General features: G+C 30.1%; 4 protein-coding genes and 2 long non-coding RNA genes across 9 annotated transcripts; 2 read left to right on the top strand and 4 right to left on the bottom strand.

The window, feature by feature from the left end:
- Positions 1-77: 77 nt before the first annotated feature.
- Positions 78-7,534, bottom strand: LOC115875445 (alanine--tRNA ligase, cytoplasmic). Of its 3 annotated transcripts, none has more exons than XM_030890899.1 (15): positions 7,372-7,534; positions 6,910-7,161; positions 6,627-6,850; positions 6,414-6,569; positions 6,216-6,361; positions 6,080-6,156; positions 5,887-6,007; positions 5,611-5,832; positions 5,381-5,555; positions 5,146-5,321; positions 4,573-4,941; positions 4,324-4,517; positions 3,415-3,510; positions 2,905-3,347; positions 217-480 (listed from the first exon to the last, which is right to left on the bottom strand). In XM_030890899.1, exons 2-15 carry the CDS (start codon positions 7,145-7,147, stop codon positions 217-219), a joined length of 2,901 nt encoding a protein of 966 aa, XP_030746759.1. In that variant the 5' UTR covers positions 7,148-7,161; positions 7,372-7,534. The 3 variants fall into 3 exon arrangements, with proteins under 3 accessions (XP_030746760.1, XP_030746759.1, XP_030746761.1); XM_030890901.1 differs by lacking the exon at positions 7,372-7,534 and adding an exon at positions 7,216-7,289; XM_030890900.1 differs by lacking the exon at positions 7,372-7,534 and having other exon boundaries at positions 78-480; positions 6,910-7,147.
- A 5,302-nt stretch (positions 7,535-12,836) lies between these two features.
- LOC115875443 lies at positions 12,837-13,238 on the bottom strand. Of its 2 annotated transcripts, none has more exons than XR_004049008.1 (2): positions 13,089-13,238; positions 12,837-13,017 (listed from the first exon to the last, which is right to left on the bottom strand). It is a non-coding gene; the product is annotated as an uncharacterized LOC115875443 (long non-coding RNA). The 2 variants fall into 2 exon arrangements; XR_004049009.1 differs by having other exon boundaries at positions 12,837-13,012.
- A 179-nt stretch (positions 13,239-13,417) lies between these two features.
- LOC115875442 lies at positions 13,418-13,763 on the bottom strand. Its single transcript, XR_004049007.1, has 2 exons — positions 13,688-13,763; positions 13,418-13,628 (listed from the first exon to the last, which is right to left on the bottom strand). It is a non-coding gene; the product is annotated as an uncharacterized LOC115875442 (long non-coding RNA).
- Positions 13,764-14,211: 448 nt separating this feature from the next.
- LOC115875441 lies at positions 14,212-16,277 on the top strand. Its single transcript, XM_030890898.1, has 3 exons — positions 14,212-14,693; positions 14,756-14,903; positions 15,753-16,277. Exons 1-3 carry the CDS (start codon positions 14,407-14,409, stop codon positions 16,173-16,175), a joined length of 858 nt encoding a protein of 285 aa, XP_030746758.1. The 5' UTR covers positions 14,212-14,406; the 3' UTR covers positions 16,176-16,277.
- A 1,543-nt stretch (positions 16,278-17,820) lies between these two features.
- Positions 17,821-18,899, top strand: LOC115875440 (pre-mRNA-splicing factor SPF27). Its single transcript, XM_030890897.1, has 2 exons — positions 17,821-18,158; positions 18,221-18,899. The coding sequence occupies exons 1-2, from the start codon at positions 18,084-18,086 to the stop codon at positions 18,809-18,811; spliced, it is 666 nt and encodes a 221-aa protein (XP_030746757.1). The 5' UTR covers positions 17,821-18,083; the 3' UTR covers positions 18,812-18,899.
- LOC115875439 (dolichyl-diphosphooligosaccharide--protein glycosyltransferase subunit 2) lies at positions 18,824-21,289 on the bottom strand. Its single transcript, XM_030890896.1, has 6 exons — positions 21,159-21,289; positions 20,783-21,102; positions 20,319-20,727; positions 19,998-20,265; positions 19,703-19,934; positions 18,824-19,640 (listed from the first exon to the last, which is right to left on the bottom strand). The coding sequence occupies exons 1-6, from the start codon at positions 21,178-21,180 to the stop codon at positions 19,050-19,052; spliced, it is 1,842 nt and encodes a 613-aa protein (XP_030746756.1). The 5' UTR covers positions 21,181-21,289; the 3' UTR covers positions 18,824-19,049.
- Positions 21,290-22,249: the final 960 nt, after the last annotated feature.

The following is a 22,249-nucleotide window of genomic DNA, read 5'->3' as shown; positions in this document are numbered from 1 at the left end:
GTATGTTAAAACTCAGACCATGGATTTAGGATGACCAAAAGAGCATAAACCGTTTCTTTTTTAAATAAAGGGACACATATAATACAAACATATATTTCATTATTCTATTAAAAGCATATAGAATATATGTATAAAAACAGTATAATTACGTAGTGATATTCAAAAGTATAAGTTAATGGAGTAATGTATCATAAATAAATGCAACAGTTAACATTATTAAGCCAATTTTGTTTCAGCAAACTTCTTTGCTAAACTCAAAATATCATTAATATCAACCGAATTAGCACCACTAGCTTGAGCGGAATCTGGTTTGCCACCACCTTTTCCACCGATTTTCTGAGCTACAGCCTGGACCCATTCGTTTGCTTTTAGTCCCTTTTCTATAGATTCTTTTGGAACTGATGATAAACAGAATATTTTATTTGAATCTGCATCAACGGTTACAAACAAAGCTGCAGTTGAAGGACTTAAACTGCGAACCTACAAAACATATTATTTTTAGTATACAGGGGTGGTCCGAACTTTATTCCGGAAACTTCGGTAGCATATTCTGCAGATAAAAATAAGTAAAAAAGTTCGTATAAATGTATCTCCAAAAATACTTAATTTCGGAGATACAGGATGTAGTTTCATTTTTATTTCGATTTTTTCTAAATAATTTCTGAAGTAACGTCAATATTTGGACGAAAATTGGTGTCTGGGAGTTTTGTGACATGAGAAATTTGATTTTGATGTCAAAATGACTCCTATTTGTAGGAGGCGCCACATACATGCGTTTTGACTGTTTTGAAGAGTAATAACTTCGTCCGTACCTGTATAAAACTATTAACTAAAAAATATACATTTCCATAACTTCTTACCTAAAAAATGTCTCTTGGTAAAAATAGCTACGAGCAACCGTTCTTAAGATATTTAGAATGGAAATGGTCAATACAATGTATTTAATTACATGTCATGTAATTATTGACAAAAAATAAGCACATTGTGTATAGTTATTGGACTGAATTAATACATTTTTATTTTTTTTAAAATAATCATAAATTTTTCTGTGAAAAAATGATGATTAAACAGTTTCTGTTGAACTTTTGGCACAAAAAGATTTCAAATTTATGATTTCAGTCTATATTTACTCAACATAAACTTTATTTATGTCAATGATGACAGGTATTGATAATTTCAATTCCAAATATCTCGAGAACCATTACTCGTAGCGATTTTTACCAAGAGACCTTTTTTATGTAAAAAAAGTTGTAAATGTATATTTTTTTTTACTCAGTAGATTTATTCAGTATGGACGAAACGTTATTACTCCAAACCAAACCAAATCAAACCAGTTAAAACATATGTAGGTGGCGTCCTCTACAAGTAGGAGTCATATTGACATGAAAATCAAATTTCTCATGTCAAAAAACTCCCAGACACAAATTCTCATCCAAATATTGACGTTACTTCAGAAATTATTTGGAAAAAATCGAAATAAAAATGAAACTTCTACATCCTGTATCTCTGAAACTAAGCATTTTAGGACATACATTTATACAAACTTTTTTACTTATTTTAATCTGCAGAATATGCTGCCGAAGTTTCCAGAATACAGTTCGGACCACCCTGTATATGATAGGGCTAAAATGGATACTTGACTAGTTTTCAAACTAGTTAAGATATTTTACAAACAAACAACACAACCAACACCGCAAACTAACGCCTAACCCACAAAATAACAGCGCCTTTTGCAAAAAAGTTTGAGAACATATAGCATACACATATTTTTAGCATTTAATGAGAGTGACAGGTGGACCCTAGTTATAACCGTTATTTGAAAAATGAAAAAATACATATAGTGCATTCATTGTGCAAGAGTTATAAAAAAGTTTATGCGGAATTTTTTTAGCATATCCCATAACAAAAAAAAAATATCATGACATGTATGCTACAACTGTCATGGAAAAATAGTTAAGAAATTTATTTTAAAATAATTTAAGATTTATACAAATACGAGGAATTTTTATAAATGCCAATTTTTTGAATATTTTTCCCAAGATTTTAGAAAAATTATATTTTTCTCGCTAAAATGACATAAAACAAAGGATTAATTTCTAATACAATAGAGAACAACGGCCTACGGCCGAGTCGGCCGCTGCTGATACGTATACGTAGACGTAAAGCATCTTATACATGTAAAAATATAAGAAAATCGCGTGCGTACGTAAACCTTTACGTGTTTGTAGTCTGTGCCGTTGATCTCTAATATTTGCTTTTTTACTGTCTCGTATAAGTAATCATAAAATAAAAATCTCAATTTTGAAGATACCAAAGTTGTTTTACCTGTAACTCATAGAAGTAATAAAGTATAGTTATTTTAAATGTTAGATAAATTCTTGTTTTCTATAGGCTATTGGAACAAATTTAATAGTTTGAAATAAAATATTTTTAGTTTTTTACAGTTTATTACGGTGAATTTTTATATTTGAGTTGATTTGTCCTATACCACTGATGATTTTTTTTATTTTTCTAGTCAAAAAAATTATATTTTTTGAAGGCCTATATCTATATTTACGAAACATATATTGTAAAATCAAATTCCAAGCAATTTTTTTCTTTAATATTTTTCACTACTATCATTTAACTAGCCTTATTTTTAGCATAAAGAGTAAAGATGATTTTTGTTGTTTCCCATCACAACAGATATTGCATTTCAAAACCAGTTTTTTATTGGGCTTGCTTAAATAATTCTGCATAATCTTTTCAATAACTCAATATTTTTTCCATTTGTTGAAAAGTTTTTGGTACAGTTTGTAATCTCTCATCTTTATACGAATTTCATTCTTCTATTTTTCAAATAAAAAAATCAATTATCATTAGCAGCACCCATTAAAATCTAGAAAAATGTAAAGAGATAAATACCTGTTTTAAAGCACTATCTAATGCTTTAGTATTGTTGAAAGCTTTCAATTCTTTAACAAGTATGGGCAAATTAGAATTTGTCTTGACAAATTCCTTAATCTCATCCACAACCTTATTAGCCACTGCTGCTTTAGCAGCACGATCTTTGTCATCGAGCGTCTTTTTTAAAGACTTCAAAGAATTTCTGATTTCCTCTTTTTTCCAGTAAGGTATAACAGCTTGCGAAACTTCATCTGATAACTCTATAATCTTTTTAACATTTTCTTTTGATTTAGAGCCATCTTTATCTTCATCTATGTCTGATTTTAATTCATTTAATCTATTTTCGAGAACTTCGTTCCTTTTAAGAGCTTTTGTAGCTTCTGGACCAGTTAAAGCAACAATCCTTCTAATACCTTTGGCGATTGCTTCTTCACTGCTGATTACAAAGTCACCAATATGTCCTAAAAATTGACGTTAGTTTAAACGCTATAGGTTACAAAGTTAAGTTTAATAAAAAATCATATTTACCGGCATATTTTACATGAGTCCCACCACAAAATTCAATAGATGTACCATCTCCAGCTGGACTAAATGGATCATTTTCTAATGTCTCAACTGGAATGCCTAATAAGAAAAATATAAATATAAAAGTAAAAAATAAAGACAAAAAAATTATTTCTAAGTCATGATTTTTTAATAAAAAACGAAATTGTAAACGAAAAGAATAAGACAAAGTGTCTTGAAATATCTTATCAGAAACATTGCGTGATAAAGTGATAAGAGTGGACCACCCCAATTTTTTTAGACAAAATTTTTTATTTTTATTTTTTTATGATTTGCCGTTAAAAACATATACAACCCTAAATTTTCACCCTTTTACCATCAACCCCTATTTTTTAACAGGGGTTGTTTTTTTTAAATTATTTGTTACCATACTCCTCCGAAACGGCTTAACCGATTTTGATGATATTTTATATGTATATTCAGTAGGTCTGAGGTTATCTTTTTTTTATACCCCTAACTGATAAGGGTGGTCCACCCCAATTGTTTTTTGGACAAAGTTTTTATTTTTTTATGATTTGGTATTAAAAAACACATACAACCCTAAATTTTCACCCTTCTACCATCAACCCATATTTTTTAATAGCGATATTAGCAATTCAATAATTTTAATTTCACAACAAATGGTTTTTTAAAATTGTTAGCATACCTTAAATTAAAAACGTGGGTATGATTGGGTATATATTGGGTAATAAGTTTCTACCCAAATTAAAAATACCATCTATAGACCCTTTGGGTATATACCGGGTGCGAAAACTTGGGTATTTATCCAAATTTCAATATACCGGGTACTTGCCCATCACTGACCTTAGCCACAGCAACGCATGGTCGGGTCTGTTAGTTTAAATATACATAAATCATATCCATATCACTTACCCACAGAAACTATTCTAACAGGATCAGGATAAGTTTCTTCAAATACGGCACGTAATCCTTTAATAGTTTTTGCTGTAGCCAAGTCAGCTTCTTTAGCATAGACTTTGTCATTTTTAGATATCAGTTCTTTTGAGTTTAGTTCTGTATTTTTAACCTGCTCCACTGTGAGAGCGCCTTTGTTAGTGAAGTCAAACCTAGAATAATAAATATTTTGTTTTTATTTTCTTCAAAAATTTTACATAAAACTACCTTAATCTATCTGGTGCTACTAAGGAACCTCTCTGATCAGCTTCTGTTCCAAGAACTTTTCTTAAAGCATAATTCAAAATATGGGTGCCGGTGTGGTTACTCATTACCAGCCTTCTTCTTTCCTCATCAATATGCAAACTAACTTTGTCGCCTTTTCTCAGAGTACCTTCAATATTTCCAATATGAATGACATAGCCTCCTCTTACTTGGACATTCTTAACTGAGAATTCCACACTGTCATCGCCCACTTTTACTAAGTAACCAGTGTCGTATATTTGTCCACCTTGTTCTGCATAGAAATTAGTTCTATTTAAAAGAACTCCACATTCTTGCCCAGTTGTAACTTCATCCACAAATGTTTTATTATACCTATATAACATCAAACTTATTTATCATATTTTGAACTATATTTTTAATGACACTGATGGTCAACAATATACTTGGCTCATACTCTTATTTATTTTTTAATGGTGCTTACTGCCAGCTGGCCTTAAGGTTGTAATTTATTTTTATAGAGTTAAAGTTGTTTTTAAATGGTGTAGTTTAAAATTATGAAATTTTCCATTTACTTACCTCAATCCTATTACAGTAGCTTCACAGACTTCAAACTTATACACATCATCTGTTTTATCACCAGCTTCATAATTATATTTAGAAGAATCATCAGTCGGTGGAACACCAGCACTTTGTAATTCTGTTATAGCATGAACATCTAAATTAATTGTATCAGCAATACCAGCTCCTTTACCCTAAATAATGCATTAAGGAATATTTTAAAAAGTAGTCAATAATATATAAAAATACTGACCTGAGAGGCAATTTGTGCTAATTTTTTAGATTCTTCATATGCATCCATATTGACTTTCAAACCCTTCTCTTCTGCCATAAGGGATGTTAAATCTACAGGAAATCCATAAGTATCATATAATCTCCATGCTACATCACCAGGCAATTCCTTTGACTCCCCAAGTTTAGTGATGGTCCTGTTGGTTCATAGCATAATTTTAAGAAATAAAAATAATAAAAAAAAACAACAACCTGTTCAATAAATTTCTTCCCCTACTTAGGGTTTTTAAAAATTGTGTTTCTTCTTCATTAATTGTATCAATAATATATTGAGGATCCTTTTTAACTTCAGGAAATGTATCCCCTAGTATTTCAACAACAGTATTAACTAGAGTTGCAAAAAATCCAGGTTTGGCATTAAGTTTCTCAGTAGCATATCTGACAGCTCGCCTTAATATACGTCTCAATACATAACTGTAAAGAATATATAGTCATAAATCATCTTATTCTGTATACATTTTTATTTACCCTCTTCCAGTATTATCAGGGTTTCCTCCATCAGATAATGCTATAGTTAAAGTTCTTGCATGATCTGCCAATACCCTGTAAGCCATGTCAATTCCACCAAGATCATCATCACCTACTCTTCCTACAAGAAGAAGAAACAGTTAAATAGAAATAGAAATATACAACCCAATAAGTAATAGTAATAAAAATGTACCTTGATAAGGAGGTGCCTCAGTCCCTTTCTGAATAGCTTCAAACAATGGCACAAAAAGATCAGTATCATAATTAGATCTACAAATAAAATTATTGTTTATATATATGTAATCATGTAAGTCTTATAGAATTGTCACCTTTTATTTTGTATGACTGAAACTAATCTTTCCAAACCAAGACCACAATCAATATGCTTTTTAGGTAATGATTTTAAAGAGCCATCAGCCTCCCTGTTAAATTGGATAAATACAAGGTTCCAAATTTCTAAAACATCAGGGTCATCCTGAAAATATTGAAATAAAAATAGGTATATTAAGCTATTTTTAAATGCCAACCTGGTTAACTAAATGTGGAACATCTCTACCTCCAATTCTATCAAAATGCAATTCAGAGCAAGGACCGCATGGACCAGTTTCACCCATTTCCCAAAAATTGTCTTTCATAGATCCAGGTATAACATGAGATTTAGGTACGCCTAACTTCAACCATATCTAATTTGTTTCTAAGTTAGAATAATAATTGTTTAAAATTGTTTGTAAAGGTCTTACATCTTTACATTCGTTATCTGGTTCCAGGCCAGATTTTTCATCTCCACCAAAATATGTCACATAAATTCTGTCACCTGGTAAGTTCAGCTTTTTTGTTAGAAATTCCCATGCCCAAGAACAAATTTCTTTTTTGAAGTAATCGCCAAATGACCAGTTTCCCATCATTTCAAAAAATGTATGATGATAAACATCTTTTCCCACATCATCCAAATCATTATGTTTCCCTAAAATATTAATAACATAATGGTACCATCAAAAAACTTTTCAATAGTAACAATTTTACCTCCTGCTCTAATACACTTCTGGGTGTTAACAGCTCTAATCAACTTAAAAAGATCACTATTTGGGTTTGCAGTTCCCAGAAATATGGGTTTAAATTGATTCATACCAGCATTAGCAAAAAGTAAGGTAGGATCGTCTAATGGTATGGTAGAAGAGGAATGGACATATTCATGACCTCTCTCTTTAAAAAAATCTATGTATGCATTACGAACTTCTTTTGCAGTCAGACTTTGAGCCATTTTTAATATTTACTCTAAAATACAAAGAAATTAAATATTGCAAAATGTATTGACTGAAATCTACAAACTCAAGTTTGAATTTAAGCATATGGTATGATGCAACAATATAAAGAAATGTGTGTTGGCAATGAACTTTTAACTGCATTTTTTCCTGTTAGTTCCAAACAAAATTAAAATATGGAAGTTTTTCTTGGTATTTCTTTATGAAAATAGATTAAACTTACCTACTATACAGGTATATTAGACTAATTAAGCCTTGATTAACAGAAATATAGTGAAATATTGCTAAGTTTCCGTAATAATAACAAGAAAAGAATATAAATTAACTCTAGAGTATTGGGTTAAGTTGGTAAGTCGTGCCAATGCCTTCTATTAAAAGATCAGCCTACGGGCGGACTCTTGTTTACTTCATCAGCTGTACATACTTAGATATTGGGTTAGATTCCGTTTCATATTTTGTCGGTTGATTTTTGGTTTTAACTCTTTGATTTTTGGTATTATTTATTATTGTAGTGCAAAAAACTAATTATTTTGGTGTTGAAGTGACATAAACTACTACCAGATATATGGTCACTCTCGGTTTCGCACAAAAAATAGAAATTTTAAAAATTGTTGTGCAAGTGATTTAACCTAAAAGTGCCCATACATTTTTTACTTATCGTGATTTTTGTGTGTGTTTTTTAAGACTCTAACAATTCATCAATAAAGCTTAAGTGGAGTGTGTTATTGGTGCTATGCCTCATCTTTGTTGTGTTCCTGTTGGAAAGGATGGTTACTAAGGATAGTTATTATACTAGGCAGCCCTAAAGTGTCGGGAAGAGCAAGAAAAGTGGGTACGAGTTATAAATCAAGAGAATTTTTATTGAAAATATCTTTAATAAATTTAAAAATAATATTCTCCCATGATGGTATTAATGAAAACTGGACAATTATGTTTATTTTATTCATATTGTGGAATCTCCACTCAAGTGTTGCTGGTTCAGCTTCGATAGATTCAAACACGTAAGTAGGTATTATGATCTAGGGAAAAATAAAAGAATATGTGTATTAGAGATCATGAAAAAGATTATTATTTTGAGTTCAAATTTTAAAAAAGATTTTTGTAAAGACAAGACTGATACTGTTTAAAAAGAAGAATGTGTTTTGTTTGATAATATATAATGTATGTTAAGCATAACATATATTTGTTCAGTAATTTTTAATGAATAGTATTGATTATTTATAATACCAAATTAATATCAAATATTTAAGTGATGGCTGAATACAATATGAATAAAATAACAATACTTAAAATTGGTATATTTGCATAATACAAAATTAAGTTTTAAGAATAAAGGTGTTACTAAAAATACTAAGAAATTCATATTTCTTTGTTTTAATTGGTCTAATGTTATTTACATTTTACGTAAGAATTATACCGTATCATCGAAAAAAATCGGCGTCTAGTTGGCTTGAAATGAACATCGATGCCATTCCCCTAAATAACTGTACACATAAAATAATTAACTAGAATTTTACAATCTTGGAAAATTTGATATTCTTGAACCTTGATTCTAAATATTCTAAATTTTTTTGATTTTCTTGGAATTTAGGTTCGGGAAAAACGCTGATTGATTTTTCATTTGGTTTTCATTATTTTTTTATTTGGTTTAAAAAAAAACGGTTCGGCTAACATTATAGCCTCCATCAGTGTTGTGTCATATGAAAAAAAATAGTGTCGAATATAATCCAAAAATTGCATATAAAATATTCACACCACCCACATAATGTTTACTGCGTACTCCATAGTCAATGTAGATAATTTTAGTGTTAAGAATAATAATTTTTAAAAAATATGTGGTCATCTTTTGATAAGTTTATATTAGTTTATTAATTGCAGTAAACATTATGAGGTGTGAATTATATTGTATATGTAATTTTTTTTGGATTCATAACTATTTTATCTCATATGACACAACACTGTGAATTTTCTAGTTAGCGAAACGTTTTTAAACAAACCAAAAATAATGAAAACCCAAATGAAAACTTAATCAGCGTTTTTCCTGAACCTAAAAATCAAGAAAATCAAAATTTTAGAATAATTTAACATATAAAATGCCAGCGATCTTCATTTCATAGCCATCGCTGACGCCTTTTAGATAATATTGTATTATTTGTAAATATAATTTTTCGAACATTGATACTTTGCAAAATATACATATAAATTTTGTGAATGCAAATAATAATACATCACTATTAGTAGATATTAAATGTTTTTGTTAAATTAGATCGATTTTTCAAACCCCAAAATTTAAAATATATTTACATTTTACCCATTATCTTATGTACCTATACATTATTTGTACATTGTAAAACATTTGCTGCATTTGTATGGTTCATAGTTTATTTGCCAAAGTATTTATTACTATAAATAGGTATATATGTTGTAGTTATTAACTGTATGTTATGTATATTTCATTTAAACTATATCATTTTTAAAATACAAACCAAAAATCTGAGGAATAATTATGTTTTCCATGTATTCTACAACATATTTATTAATCCGTTATATCTAACTAGCGTGACGTCATAAATCTCGCCCGGAGGCTGATCTTTTAATAGAAGGCATTGGTCGTGCTATTCTTCGATTAACTAGTTTTTGATGACCTAAGCTGCTAGAAATATTCGATTTTGAGAAGAAGAAGAACATTACTTATATTCTATGGTTAGAGTTCATTTAAGACCAAAAATACGAAAGAGAAGAAAAAAGCAGGTGGCGACATTATAGAAAAAGTGAGAAAATCTTGAACTAAAGTGTTTCCAGGATTGCCAAGATAGAGAAATATTAAGCGAAATCCTGAAATTAATCTAAATTGATATTTTTGTAAGTCTAAAATGAATTGAACCGTTACAAAATCATAATATACATATAAATCCAAACTTTGTTACAATAGAACAAATAATATATTTTCTTTTAGAGACACCATTATTTATGCAGCAAATAAAAACCATTCGTTGACGTGCGACATTTTCCGTTGTTAACATGAAGTCAATCGTTATGTCGCTCTTATAATTTTTCATATTTTTTAGACCAAAAGTAAATTTTCTGTGCAATATTTGAGTTTATTCTGTTCCTTAAGTCCCGCTAATAATCTCCTGACAATGTAAAAAGGGGCAACCCAGAGGTCTCTTTAGGTGGTCTTTTTATGCCCATGTATATATTATTAATAACATTTCTAAAAAAGAAAATTATAATTAAAGTATTATATTAAAACAATGCAAATTTGACTAAAATATGACGACAGGGTATAATATTAAAACTGAAAAAGGTTTTTTTTAATCTGAAAGTATATATTATGTAAGTGTGAAAGATGGGGGCACCTTTGGGTATACTAACACTCTGCCTTGTTCTAAAAGACGTAGAAAATACCTGATTGCCTGTACAAATACCTAAAAAAATACCTCTAGATTTAGGAATAAAAAACATGCATCTTTAATCTCGACCAAAGAAAATTGCCGAAAAAATACCAAATATTTCTAAATATGAAGCAATATTCTAAGCAACTTTATTTTTATTGCGCAGTAGAAACATCATGGAATGTATCTATATTTCCATATACTTAATTTTTGAAGAGGAAAATTATGAAAATTGATATAAAATATTAATTTAGATTAGTTTCAGGATTTCGCTATCTTGGCAACCTTGGAAACATTTTAGTTCAACATTTTTTCACTTTTTCCGAAATGGCGCCACTTGTATTCTTCTTCTTTTTCGTATTTTAGGTCTTAAAAGAACCGCAACCACAGATTAAAAATAATGTTCTTCTTTTTAACTTATGGTTCGAAACAAGGGAAACCACAGATTTGATAAAGAATTATTCTTCTTTTCTTTTAAATGGCTTGAACTTATATAGGTCGTTCGGTCAGAACTTGGGTCAGTTAACAGACAAGGACAAGATCAAAAATAAACAAGTACGCCATAGCATGGGCTATGGGCATGGGCCAAGGATATATAGAATAAGGATATTCGACTGGCCAAAAAAAAACGTGCCGTATTTTGTCGAGGAAGACGATTTCGTCACGACCAATGGGCGTCGAGTATTTGAAATTGAAAACATATAAATTGACGGTAACCTATGTTTTTTGACTCATTTCACTGACAAATGTGATGACGATTGTTATTGTAATTTATAGATCCAAAATCCAAACGTTTTTTGAATAAATAATTTATTTTAAAGTTATTTCCTAGAGGTTTGGTTTGGCCTTCTATATTCTGGTATTTGTCTACTAATAAATAATATCTTATTTTGTATTTCGATGTATGGAAATTCGCAAGTTTTGTATCTGAAGCCGCAAAGAAATTTCGCTCTGTAGTGAGAAAAATGTTATTATATCTTTTTAGACGTGTAGAATTACAAAATTTCTTATTTCAGATGTTCTAAATGTGAGTGCTTAATGTCAAAAATTAAAATATATACTTGAAATATTATTTCAAGTTACATGCTTTGACATTGTTTGGAAGTAAACAAATATTGAAGAAAGTGTTGTGCCTTCACAGAATTTAAATTGGCATTAGGAATAGATTTCCTTGATTTAGTAATGATATTGCTCATAGAAATTGATGATATACTATTTTATATTCACTCGTTCAAGTGCTGATCTATTTTTAAATTGAATATTTATGTAAATATTATGTATAACACGATATAAATAATTTAGGACATAAGAAATTAAAATTTCAAGTGCCAATATTGATTATTTTTTATCAATTTATTTCATATTCTAATATTTTTGAGAAAATTTTACTTAGATACATACCTGAATATTATGCTGCTTTTTTATTTTAAAGTGTGCCGACTCTGCTGTTATTTTTATACTAGTAATATTGTATACTGTAGGTATCGTATTCATATATAGTTATATATATATCAGTAGTATAGATACTTACTTTCTTTCTATGTGTACTTATATCCTTTATAGTCTTTCTAAGTGCATATAATACTACTTTTTTAAGAGAAGGCAGTTTTTAATAATCTATTGTTAATTCCCCTAATTCTGTGTCCCCTGGTTCTGCTATACAACAATTATATATTTTTTTATCATTACTGATTTTAAAAGTTTCTTTTCAAAGAATTTGACCATATATTTTTTTTTCAGAGTAATTGGGCTGTTCCTGAACAATATTGAATATAAATATTCAAAAATATGATAAACTGCATATCCTACTAAGTAGATCAATACCAAAATTCCATTAGAGAAATAAGTTAAAATTATGTTTTACTTGTATAATTTTCTTGCTATTTGTCCACCATTATTTGTGACTTAGAAATTAAATAGTCAAAAAGAATTTAGTACCAGTTTTTATTTCCCAAAAAAAATAATTGTTAAATAATTACATATTGCTTAAGATACAGTATATTATATTGTGTTTATAGTTGATAATTCTAGTTCTTAGTTGTTTATAGTTGATAATTAACAATATTTCTGATGTTAGATATTATATTAGATAAAAAATTTAATTACCAACAGCTACCTACCTATGTAGCTGCAGATTATTATATTGTGTAGTAGGTACTGTATAATTCTTTAGTTCAAGAAACAAATATCAGTACAAGTATATAACCAAAAAAATGTTGATGCAAATTCTTTGTATAACATACGTACCCCTATGGTATTCAACTTTTCATTGTTCTTTTAATTAGATACACAATAAGCACATTAATTCGTTTATTAAACAACCAAAACTCTAACTACTTAAATTCACAATATAAATATCACAATAAATATATAAGCTTTGATCAATTCCTATTATTAATACCTGACGACTTCATACTTTATAACTACCAATGGCTATCCTACTAACACACTAGCCAACTAATAATAAATCTTTTCTAAAAAAATACAACATAAAGACATCATTATTGCAATAATATAGAAATATATTCCATGTATCATTAACTACCTAGGTATAAATACAATACCCACATCTTCTTTTACGCGAATAGTGCGTTAGGAGGCAGAAATATTGCCTGCATTGTACATCATACAAATTGGCTAGAATTTATTAATATCCATTGCAAACATTTCTCTTTCAAAGGGTCTAAATGTTTTGTCTTTTACACGTGTCCCTGTAATATGTTATCAATTAACAACAGTTATCAAATATGACCTGGACAAAAAAATAATTGTTTTAACTTTTTTTCAAACTAAACTCTTTTAAACAAACTATATAAATAAAATTTATCCTCATAACCTAACTTGCTGCTAGAATTTCTTTCTTGTTATTCTATGTTCCTGTATTGTTATTCTTCACATTATCAATTTCTATGAGCAATATCATTACTAAATCAAGGGAAATCTATTCCTAATGCCAATTTAAATTCTGTGAAGGCACAACACTTTCTTCAATATTTGTTTACTTCCAAAAATGTCAAAGCATATAACTTGAAATAATATATCAAGTATATATTTAAATTTTGACATGCACTCACATTTAGAACATCTGAAATAAGAAATTTTTGTAATTCTACGTCTAAAAAGATATAATAACATTTTTCTCACTATAGAGCGAAATTTCTTTGCGGCTTCAGATACAAAACTTGCGGATTTCCATACATCGAAAAACAAAATAAGATATTATTTATTAGTAGACAAATACCAAAATATAGAAGGCCAAACCAAACTCTAGGAAATAACTTTAAAATACATTATTTTTTCAAAAAACGTTTGGATCTATAAATTACAATAATAATCTCATCACATCTGTCAGTGAAATGAGTCAAAAAACATAGGTTACCGTCAATTTATATGTTTTCAATTTCAAATACTCGACGCTCATTGGTCGTGACGAAATCGTCTTCCTCGACAAAATACGGCATATTTTCCTACATAGCCCGCTATAGGGAGTTGAATATCCTTCTTCTATATATCCTTGGCATGGGCCAATAGCCACCCCCTGGCCGCTTCATTTATATATGAGCGGCCCATACAGGCAATGTCCCATTGAGAAACTAAAATATATATTTTTTCCTATGATTTGGCCCGCCGCGGTCTTTATTTCTTTACCTCTCATCTGTGCATGAAATATCTGTCCGTTATCGACTGCCACGGAGAAATATCGGATATCGGATATGTGGCAGTCCGGGGTCCGGGTCGTTGCCAGCTGTGGTTGCAAGTTCTAAACTGCTGATACGCACAAATAGCACAAGCCTAAAGTGTTAAACCTAACGTTATTGATATTTTCAATTTTCAGTTATCGTTATTATAAAAATTAGAAGTTAATGGAGTGGACCAGACAAATTACGAGTGAATTTATTGAGTTGTATAAAGAAAAAATTTGTTTATGGAAAGTGAAAGATGAAAGTTATCTTAATAGACATTTAAAAAGGCTAGCTTATGAGGACCTGGTTAATTTTTTAAAAAGTAAGAATTTTACAAATATAACGGTGAAAGACGTTAAAACTAAAATTCAAAATCTAAGAAGTGCGTTTCGAAAGGAAAGTAAAAAAATTGAAGACAGCAATAGAAGTGGATCGGGTGTAGACAATATTTATTCCCCTAGTTTATGGTAATATAATATATAATTTAGGTTTAAATAATCTGGTCAAATATTGATCAAATTAATTTTAGGTATTATAATTTGCTACTTTTTACAAAAGACCAAGACATCCCTCTACCCTTATTAGATAATGCTGTATCTCCAACTTCAGAAGGAGAAATTGTAGAAGTCTTGATCGATACAAGTGCAGATGTATCTAGAAATATGTTAAACTCACCGGTGAGAATTTTAATAAATAAATATAAACAACCAATTATAGTTTTTGAACCATATTATTGTACTGATTATTCAACATCTTCCACTGAGTAACATTTCATCTTGCCAGACAACTTTACCTTCGCCGTTGAAGTCTATATATTCTTGTTGATTTGTTTTTGCAGCAACAGAGGAGTTTTGAATGGTTCTGGCTTGTAATGGTACTATTATCTGAGCATACCTATTTAAATCTGTCTCAGATGTAGCAAAGTTGCTATACGAGGGGCTGTTTTTCTCAAAAAAGTGTGCAAGTAACAAATTGCCATTACAATGTATTTAATCTTTTCTGGGCCAATATTGATGGGAGTATGCAGAATTCTAAATACTGATGCAATATTTCCAAATGTATTTTCAACTACATTTCTTGTTCAGTTAAATTGGTTTGTGGAAAAGGTTTTAGAATATTTGTATGAAGTGGAAATGCATCATCGGCTAAAAAAACAAAATTTCAGCCTTCATCTGTTTCATTTGTTTCTGGCAAGTTTAAACTATTATTATGTAAACTCTGTCCAAATGAAGTCAATGCGAACACAGCATCATCAGACATTCTGCCTTGTTTGCCAATGTCTACATACATAAATTCATAATTATGATTGATAACTGCCATCAAGATGATACTGTAAAATTTCTAATAGTTATAATAAAGAGATGCAGATCCAGGAGGAGGTGTGATCCTGATGTGTTTGCCATCAATCACACCTCCGCAGTTAATCATTTGCCATTGGGTTTTAAAACCTGATGAAATTTGTTGCCATTCTTCCTTTGTTTGTGGCATCTGCAACAAAAAAATAGATAAATATATTTTTTTTCCAGGAATTTAAGCAGCGGGAATTTTTTGCTGAAAGTAGAAAGCGAAAAATATCATGCGACTCAGACTTAACAAACTTTATGAAAGCATGTACAACAACATTATCCACTCCGACTATACAGGACGAATATGAAGCCACATGTGTATCTTTTGCGGCAAAAATGCGAAAAATGGATACACGACAACAAATTTTGGCGGAGTCACTGATGCATAGAGTTATAACACAAGGTTTGCTGAAGAAACTAAACGAACATATTGACATCGTAGATGTACGAGAATTTCGACAGCATTCTTCTATACCATCTAAAACAGAATTGTGGGAGCAAAGTGATAAAGTTGTCCACACACCGATGGCATCCCCTACTGGCGTGTTATCATCTACATCAACAAGTGCCGAAATTACTGCACTGCCAAATACAGATCATTAAAATTCATTAACTCAAAATTCTGACATGGCCTAAAAGTAGATGTAGATTTTTTTAGTTTTTGTTTATTTAATTTTTGTTCATATTAAATAGGTTTTTGATTAACATTTTGTTTCCTTGCTGAGCCATTAGAAAGTAAATGTTTAATTTTGTTAAGATATTTACTTTCATATATTTTTGGAGAACTTTACATATTGCCTTGCATGTTTCAGGTATTATGTACCCCAGTGTTTTGTACCCCAAATTTCAAACTCTCATATGATTGTCCTGTTGCTAAATACCGTAAAGTAGCAATTAAGTTTCGCACAACACGTGAAACGTGAACGCTTATTATGTATTTTCATAGTCAATAAAATTAAATAGAAATAAAATTCTAGATTCCTATAATTAATCTAATTGCTCTAGATTATAATGCTATGTTTAAAAAGTGCTTTATTAAAAATTCGGGGAATTAAAAGGGATGTGTCCAAGTTTTTTCTTTTTTTTTAATTTTTAAATGCTGTAGCTCCATGTCATGTTCCTAATAGGTTTTTTTTAACATTCCATCAAAACTATGGAAGCCTTAAAAGGCCTTTTAGCCTCCGTAATTAAAATTGTAGAATCAGCTTCAGCAACATTTACTATTTAAATTCTGCTTATACATATAATTCTGCTTATACATATATTGCATATATACATATATTGCATTAATTTTTCTGCTACCTTAAGATTTCTTTACTCTTACACCTAATTTATGTGATTTTCTTAGCATAATATGATTTATAAACCATATTTTTCCTAATGGAAGGATGGCATAGGATATGCAAAATTAAGATATTTTAACATTTATTTTCCAGACAAAGAATAATATAGTATTAAGATTAAGACATAAAAAATATTATAATAAAGATCTTAATTTAAATCACAAACTAATTACAAACTAATCTGAATTTGGTCTTGTATAAACACAGCTATAAAACTAATAAGATCAAAACTCAACCTTCACCATATTGTCAAGATTTGGCATTATAGGCAGGGTTCGGAAAACTACATGTTACTTTTAAAAACTACATAAACTACATTACATGTAGTTAATGTAGTTTATGTAGAGGATGTAGTTTATGTAACCTATGTATGCAACTTTCAAATATCAAAGGTTTGAGGTGAGGTTATAATAAGTTGAAGCTTTAAAAACACATAATGTATTTAAGAAAACAGAGGAAATATGGCTTTAAATATAATATTTACGTCATATTATCTCTATTACACCTCATACAAAGGAAATTTATTCATAATATCAATACATAGTTTATTAACGTATTTTTCATGTAGTTAATGAACGGGAAAAGACGTAGTTTTTGAAGAAAAACTACACGTAGTTAATCAGGTAAATTACCTCTTAATTAACTACTTCCGAACCCTGGTCACAGTGCTTTTATTGGAGCAGTCGCAGAGCGTAGCAGCTCCACAAAAATCGCAGACTGGCCCACCTCTAATTCTGACAGATATGCGCCTGTGAATACCAAATACAAACCAAAATAGATCATATATTATTCATAATCAAGGACACATCCATCCTTTGATATATGATTAGGTCCGTAATTGTCCGTCTTGGGTCCGTACTTTGTTCTTGAACAAGTCAAGTAGAGTCAAGTCAATCAAGTTATATCTCTGCAGGCAGGAGACTTGTGGGAGAATTAAGTATTCTGTGGCATCCGTATGTGTGGCACAGAAGAGAAACAATTTTTCTGTGGTGTAGTATTAACTAACCTCAGAAACCTTTTTAATATAAACTTTGTATTTAAAGTTTAAAGTCTTGTGTATGTGTTTTATGATTTAAAGTATACGTTGTTAAAAAATGACTTTGTATTAATTTTAAAGCTACCACTCCAAAATACGAATTATAATTTGGTAATTTGTCGTTTGCATAAAATGGCTGGCGAAGTTATTGTAGACGCTTTACCGTATATAGATCAAGGATATGATGAACCAGGAGTTCGAGAAGCGGTAAGTTATTTCAGAGGTAAGGATTACATTGCAACAAGTTATTTAGTACAGTATTCTTACAGGCTTTTGCAATGGTTGAAGAAGAATGCAGGCGATATAGACCAACCAAGAATTATTTAGAACATCTTCCTCCATTAAACATATCTGGTTTTGAGACAGAAATCATGCATAACGAGTTCGAAAGACTTCAAAACCGATTACCTATGGAAACCATTTCTATGAAACGATATGAATTGCCACCACCACCTACTGGAAAATTAACTGAATTAAATGCATGGGTGGAATGTGTAAATAATTCTCAGGCTCAATTGGAACATCAAGCTGTAAGAATTTTAAACTTACAACTAATGATGGAATATTGTTGCCCTGCATGGCAACGATATTTACAAACACTCCAAGATCTAGAGAAAATTGCCTCTAAAAAATTATCCACACTTAGACAAGCATTACAGGAAGTAAATTGGCAAAGAAAATCACTTCAAACTAAAGGTGGAGATCAGTTGAAAAATTTGGAAGCTAAATGGGTGGCCTTAGTGTCACACAACTATGAAATTGAACAAGCTTGTTGTATGGCTGAAGAATATATTGCCCGAGTAAAGCAAAACCCACAATTAATTGACATGCAAGTAGTTGCAAATAGCAATAACTTATAAATAAAATGTAACTTTAGTTTCTAGATATTATATATTTAATGTAAATCAATTTTTTATTTCTTCATTCAGTAATATACTAGTATTGAAGCTGAAAACTGAAATTTTCTGTCTTATTTTAAAAGATAAGTTAATTTGGAAAATAACAGCTACAAATATTTGTTTAACAAAAGAATGAAAAAGTATCCTATCAATAAAAATATTGAATAACATTAATTATTACACATCAATTATCTTACAATTATTTATCAGCCTTTTCAGGTTTTTTATTCTTAGCCACATGGCTCAACAGTCTTTGTCCTGCAAAGAAGGTAAAACCTCCAATAGGTATTAAATATGCACAGGTGGCAAACATATTCAGTTTTAACCAGAAGAGGGCAAACAGCCCTAAAATAGCTCCAAATCCTAGATGGAAAGGTATAGCTAAAGGAGTAAAGTTACTGAAATTTACACCAATTTTTTTCCATGATACAAGAAGCACTAAGAAAGGAGTCAAAGTGAGAGCAGTGAAAAAAAGAGATACTACTTCGGCAGGTCTTTTGTCTGGCTGCCTGAACATATGTACAATTTCTGGTTTTGCACTTCTAATTATTTTTGGCCCAACTGATTGAGTGGCAGCTCCACTTAATTTAACTTCAATGTTTCCTACGTTCCAGCGTATAGGATTAGTAATTATTGAGTCACCGATTATCAGTTCGATAGTAAAGGTATCTGACAATGGGAGTTCTTGGCCTAAGTCAGCTTCTATTTTGTATTGATTATTGCTTTCATAGCCTGCTACAAAAATAATTTCCTTCTTCCCAGCTGATAATCTGAGAAAAGCTTGGTGAACCTGTTAAAAAAATAAACTTTAACCTATTAAAAAACCTATTAATAAAAAGCAAATCACTTTACCTGTTGAGATAGTGTAAATTTGACTAGTAAATTTTGCCCAGAATCGCCTTTTAAAATCTTACTACATTTATTTGGGAATGTTATTTTTTCCAACTTAGGTACTGAACTACCATCAGCGTCTGACAATCCAATCTCAAAGTTCTTTATTTCGATGGGTCCCAAAACACGAGCATTTAGAGTTGCAGCATGAGTTCCCGCATTAATAAGAATTTTATAAAATCCAGGTTCTAACCTATACAATATAACAAAATATGTAAATTTTTGAAATATGTAACATAGTCATAAAATAAATTACTTCAATGGTAAAATAAACTCAGATTCCTTTGTCCCAGGAGATAGTGGTTGTTTAGCTAGTACGACAACATCATCAGCAATTCTTGTAGCAGACTGAGCAACAACTGGGCTTGGTGTAGGTTTTAATGGTTGACCCAAAATATTAGTAACTTGTATTCTCAATTCTGGTTTATTAACTGTGACAGATGTGGGACCAGCAATAGAGATTGAAACCGGTGATATTTTACTTGCAGCAAGAGCAGTAACAGCTTCCAAAAGGACTGATACTCCTAAACATAAAGAAAACATAATAATAGAAAATATCAGGTTACTAGATTTATACCTTTCGGGGTTTGTACTGTTGTTCTGGAAAGTAAATAATTTCCTAGCTTGTCAGCCTGTACCTGAGTTAATTGATTTGAAGTGGGAAACTTCAACAAACCAGTAAGAATTTGTGAAGTTGTACTTAGTCCACCTTCCCACTGTAATAATTTCCCATCAACTTCATCAGCTTGTACAACTATATCTTCGATACGGTTAATAATAAATTTTCCCGAATTTCCCAATAATGCAGCTATATGTAAAGCATATCCTAAATTCAGGACACTGTCATCTGTTTTTAGTTGTGCCTGAATAAGTTGGACAATCTTTTGTTGATTGCTAAGTGGTTGTCCAAGAAGTGTTAAAATTTCTGAAGCATAATGAAGATCCAATACAGATGATACATCACTCTGTAAAGCCTCTTGAGCAATCTAACCAAAATAATATGTAATTTATTACTTAATAAAAAGTATATAAAATGTATACCTTTACAACTCCTTCTACAGAGAGCTTGGAATCACATCCTAGCAACTTGTTAGTGCTTAATCCATAAAATAATGTACTCAAATCTGCAGTAGGTTTGAACAACTTGTTAAGCTTTTCACATGAGGCAGTTTTCAAATCTTTGGGTAATGCTTCATTAAGTAATTTAAAACTATTTGCTCCAAAATAAATTACAGATATATCCTCTGTGTTTGTGTTAAGAGCTCTTGTAGCAATCTCCAAGAACTTTTTTCTGGAATACGGGCAAATGTAACCCCCAATACTTGCATGGGATGTAGCAAATATTGTGACAATTAAAAATACTAAAAATTGCAAAATTAAGATATACAATTATCAATATCAAGCAAGATACCCCTACCTAAAATTCGTTTGAGGAACATTTTTATGTATTTCTTTTATGTTATTAAAAATATTTTATTTTTCCACCGGCACTTCTGAAGAGATTTTGACACGTCTGTTTCTGATTGGAGCGCATGCGGTTCATTCCTGGGTTCATTCAATAAACCAGTGCCTTCTATTAAAAGATCAGCCTCCGGGCGAGATTTATGACGTCACGCTAGTTAGATATAACGGATTAATAAATATGTTGTAGAATACATGGAAAACATAATTATTCCTCAGATTTTTGGTTTGTATTTTAAAAATGATATAGTTTAAATGAAATATACATAATATACAGTTAATAACTACAACATATATACCTATTTATAGTAATAAATACTTTGGCAAATAAACTATGAACCATACAAATGCAGCAAATGTTTTACAATGTACAAATAATGTATAGGTACATAAGATAATGGGTAAAATGTAAATATATTTTAAATTTTGGGGTTTGAAAATCGATCTAATTTAACAAAAACATTTAATATCTACTAATAGTGATGTATTATTATTTGCATTCACAAAATTTATATGTATATTTTGCAAGTATCAATGTTCGAAAAATTATATTTACAAATAATACAATATTATCTAAAAAAAGGCGTCAGCGATGGCTATGAAATGAAGATCGCTGGCATTTTATATGTTAAATTATTCTAAAATTTTTGATTTTCTTGGGATTTTTAGGTTCGGGAAAAACGCTGATTAAGTTTTCATTTGGGTTTTCATTATTTTTATTTGGTTTAAAAAAAACGTTTCGGCTAACTATAGCCTTCACAGTGTTGTGTCATATGAGAAAAATAGTGTCGAATATAATCCAAAAAATTACATATACAATATAATTCACACCTCATAATGTTTACTGCAATTAATAAACTAATATAAACTTATCAAAAGATGACCACATATTTTTTAAATTATTATTCTTAACACTAAAATTATCTACATTGACTATGGAGTACGCAGTAAACATTATGTGCGTGGTGTGAATATTTTATATGCAATTTTTGGATTATATTTGACACTATTTTTCATATGACACAACACTGATGGAGGCTATAATGT

Source organism: Sitophilus oryzae, unplaced genomic scaffold, assembly GCF_002938485.1.
Source record: "Sitophilus oryzae breed Bouriz unplaced genomic scaffold, Soryzae_2.0 scaffold_1387_pilon_pilon, whole genome shotgun sequence".
Classification (NCBI taxonomy): Eukaryota; Metazoa; Arthropoda; class Insecta; order Coleoptera; family Curculionidae; genus Sitophilus; species Sitophilus oryzae.
Note: the sequence above shows the minus strand (reverse complement) of the source record. Positions and strands in the feature narration are given on the sequence as shown.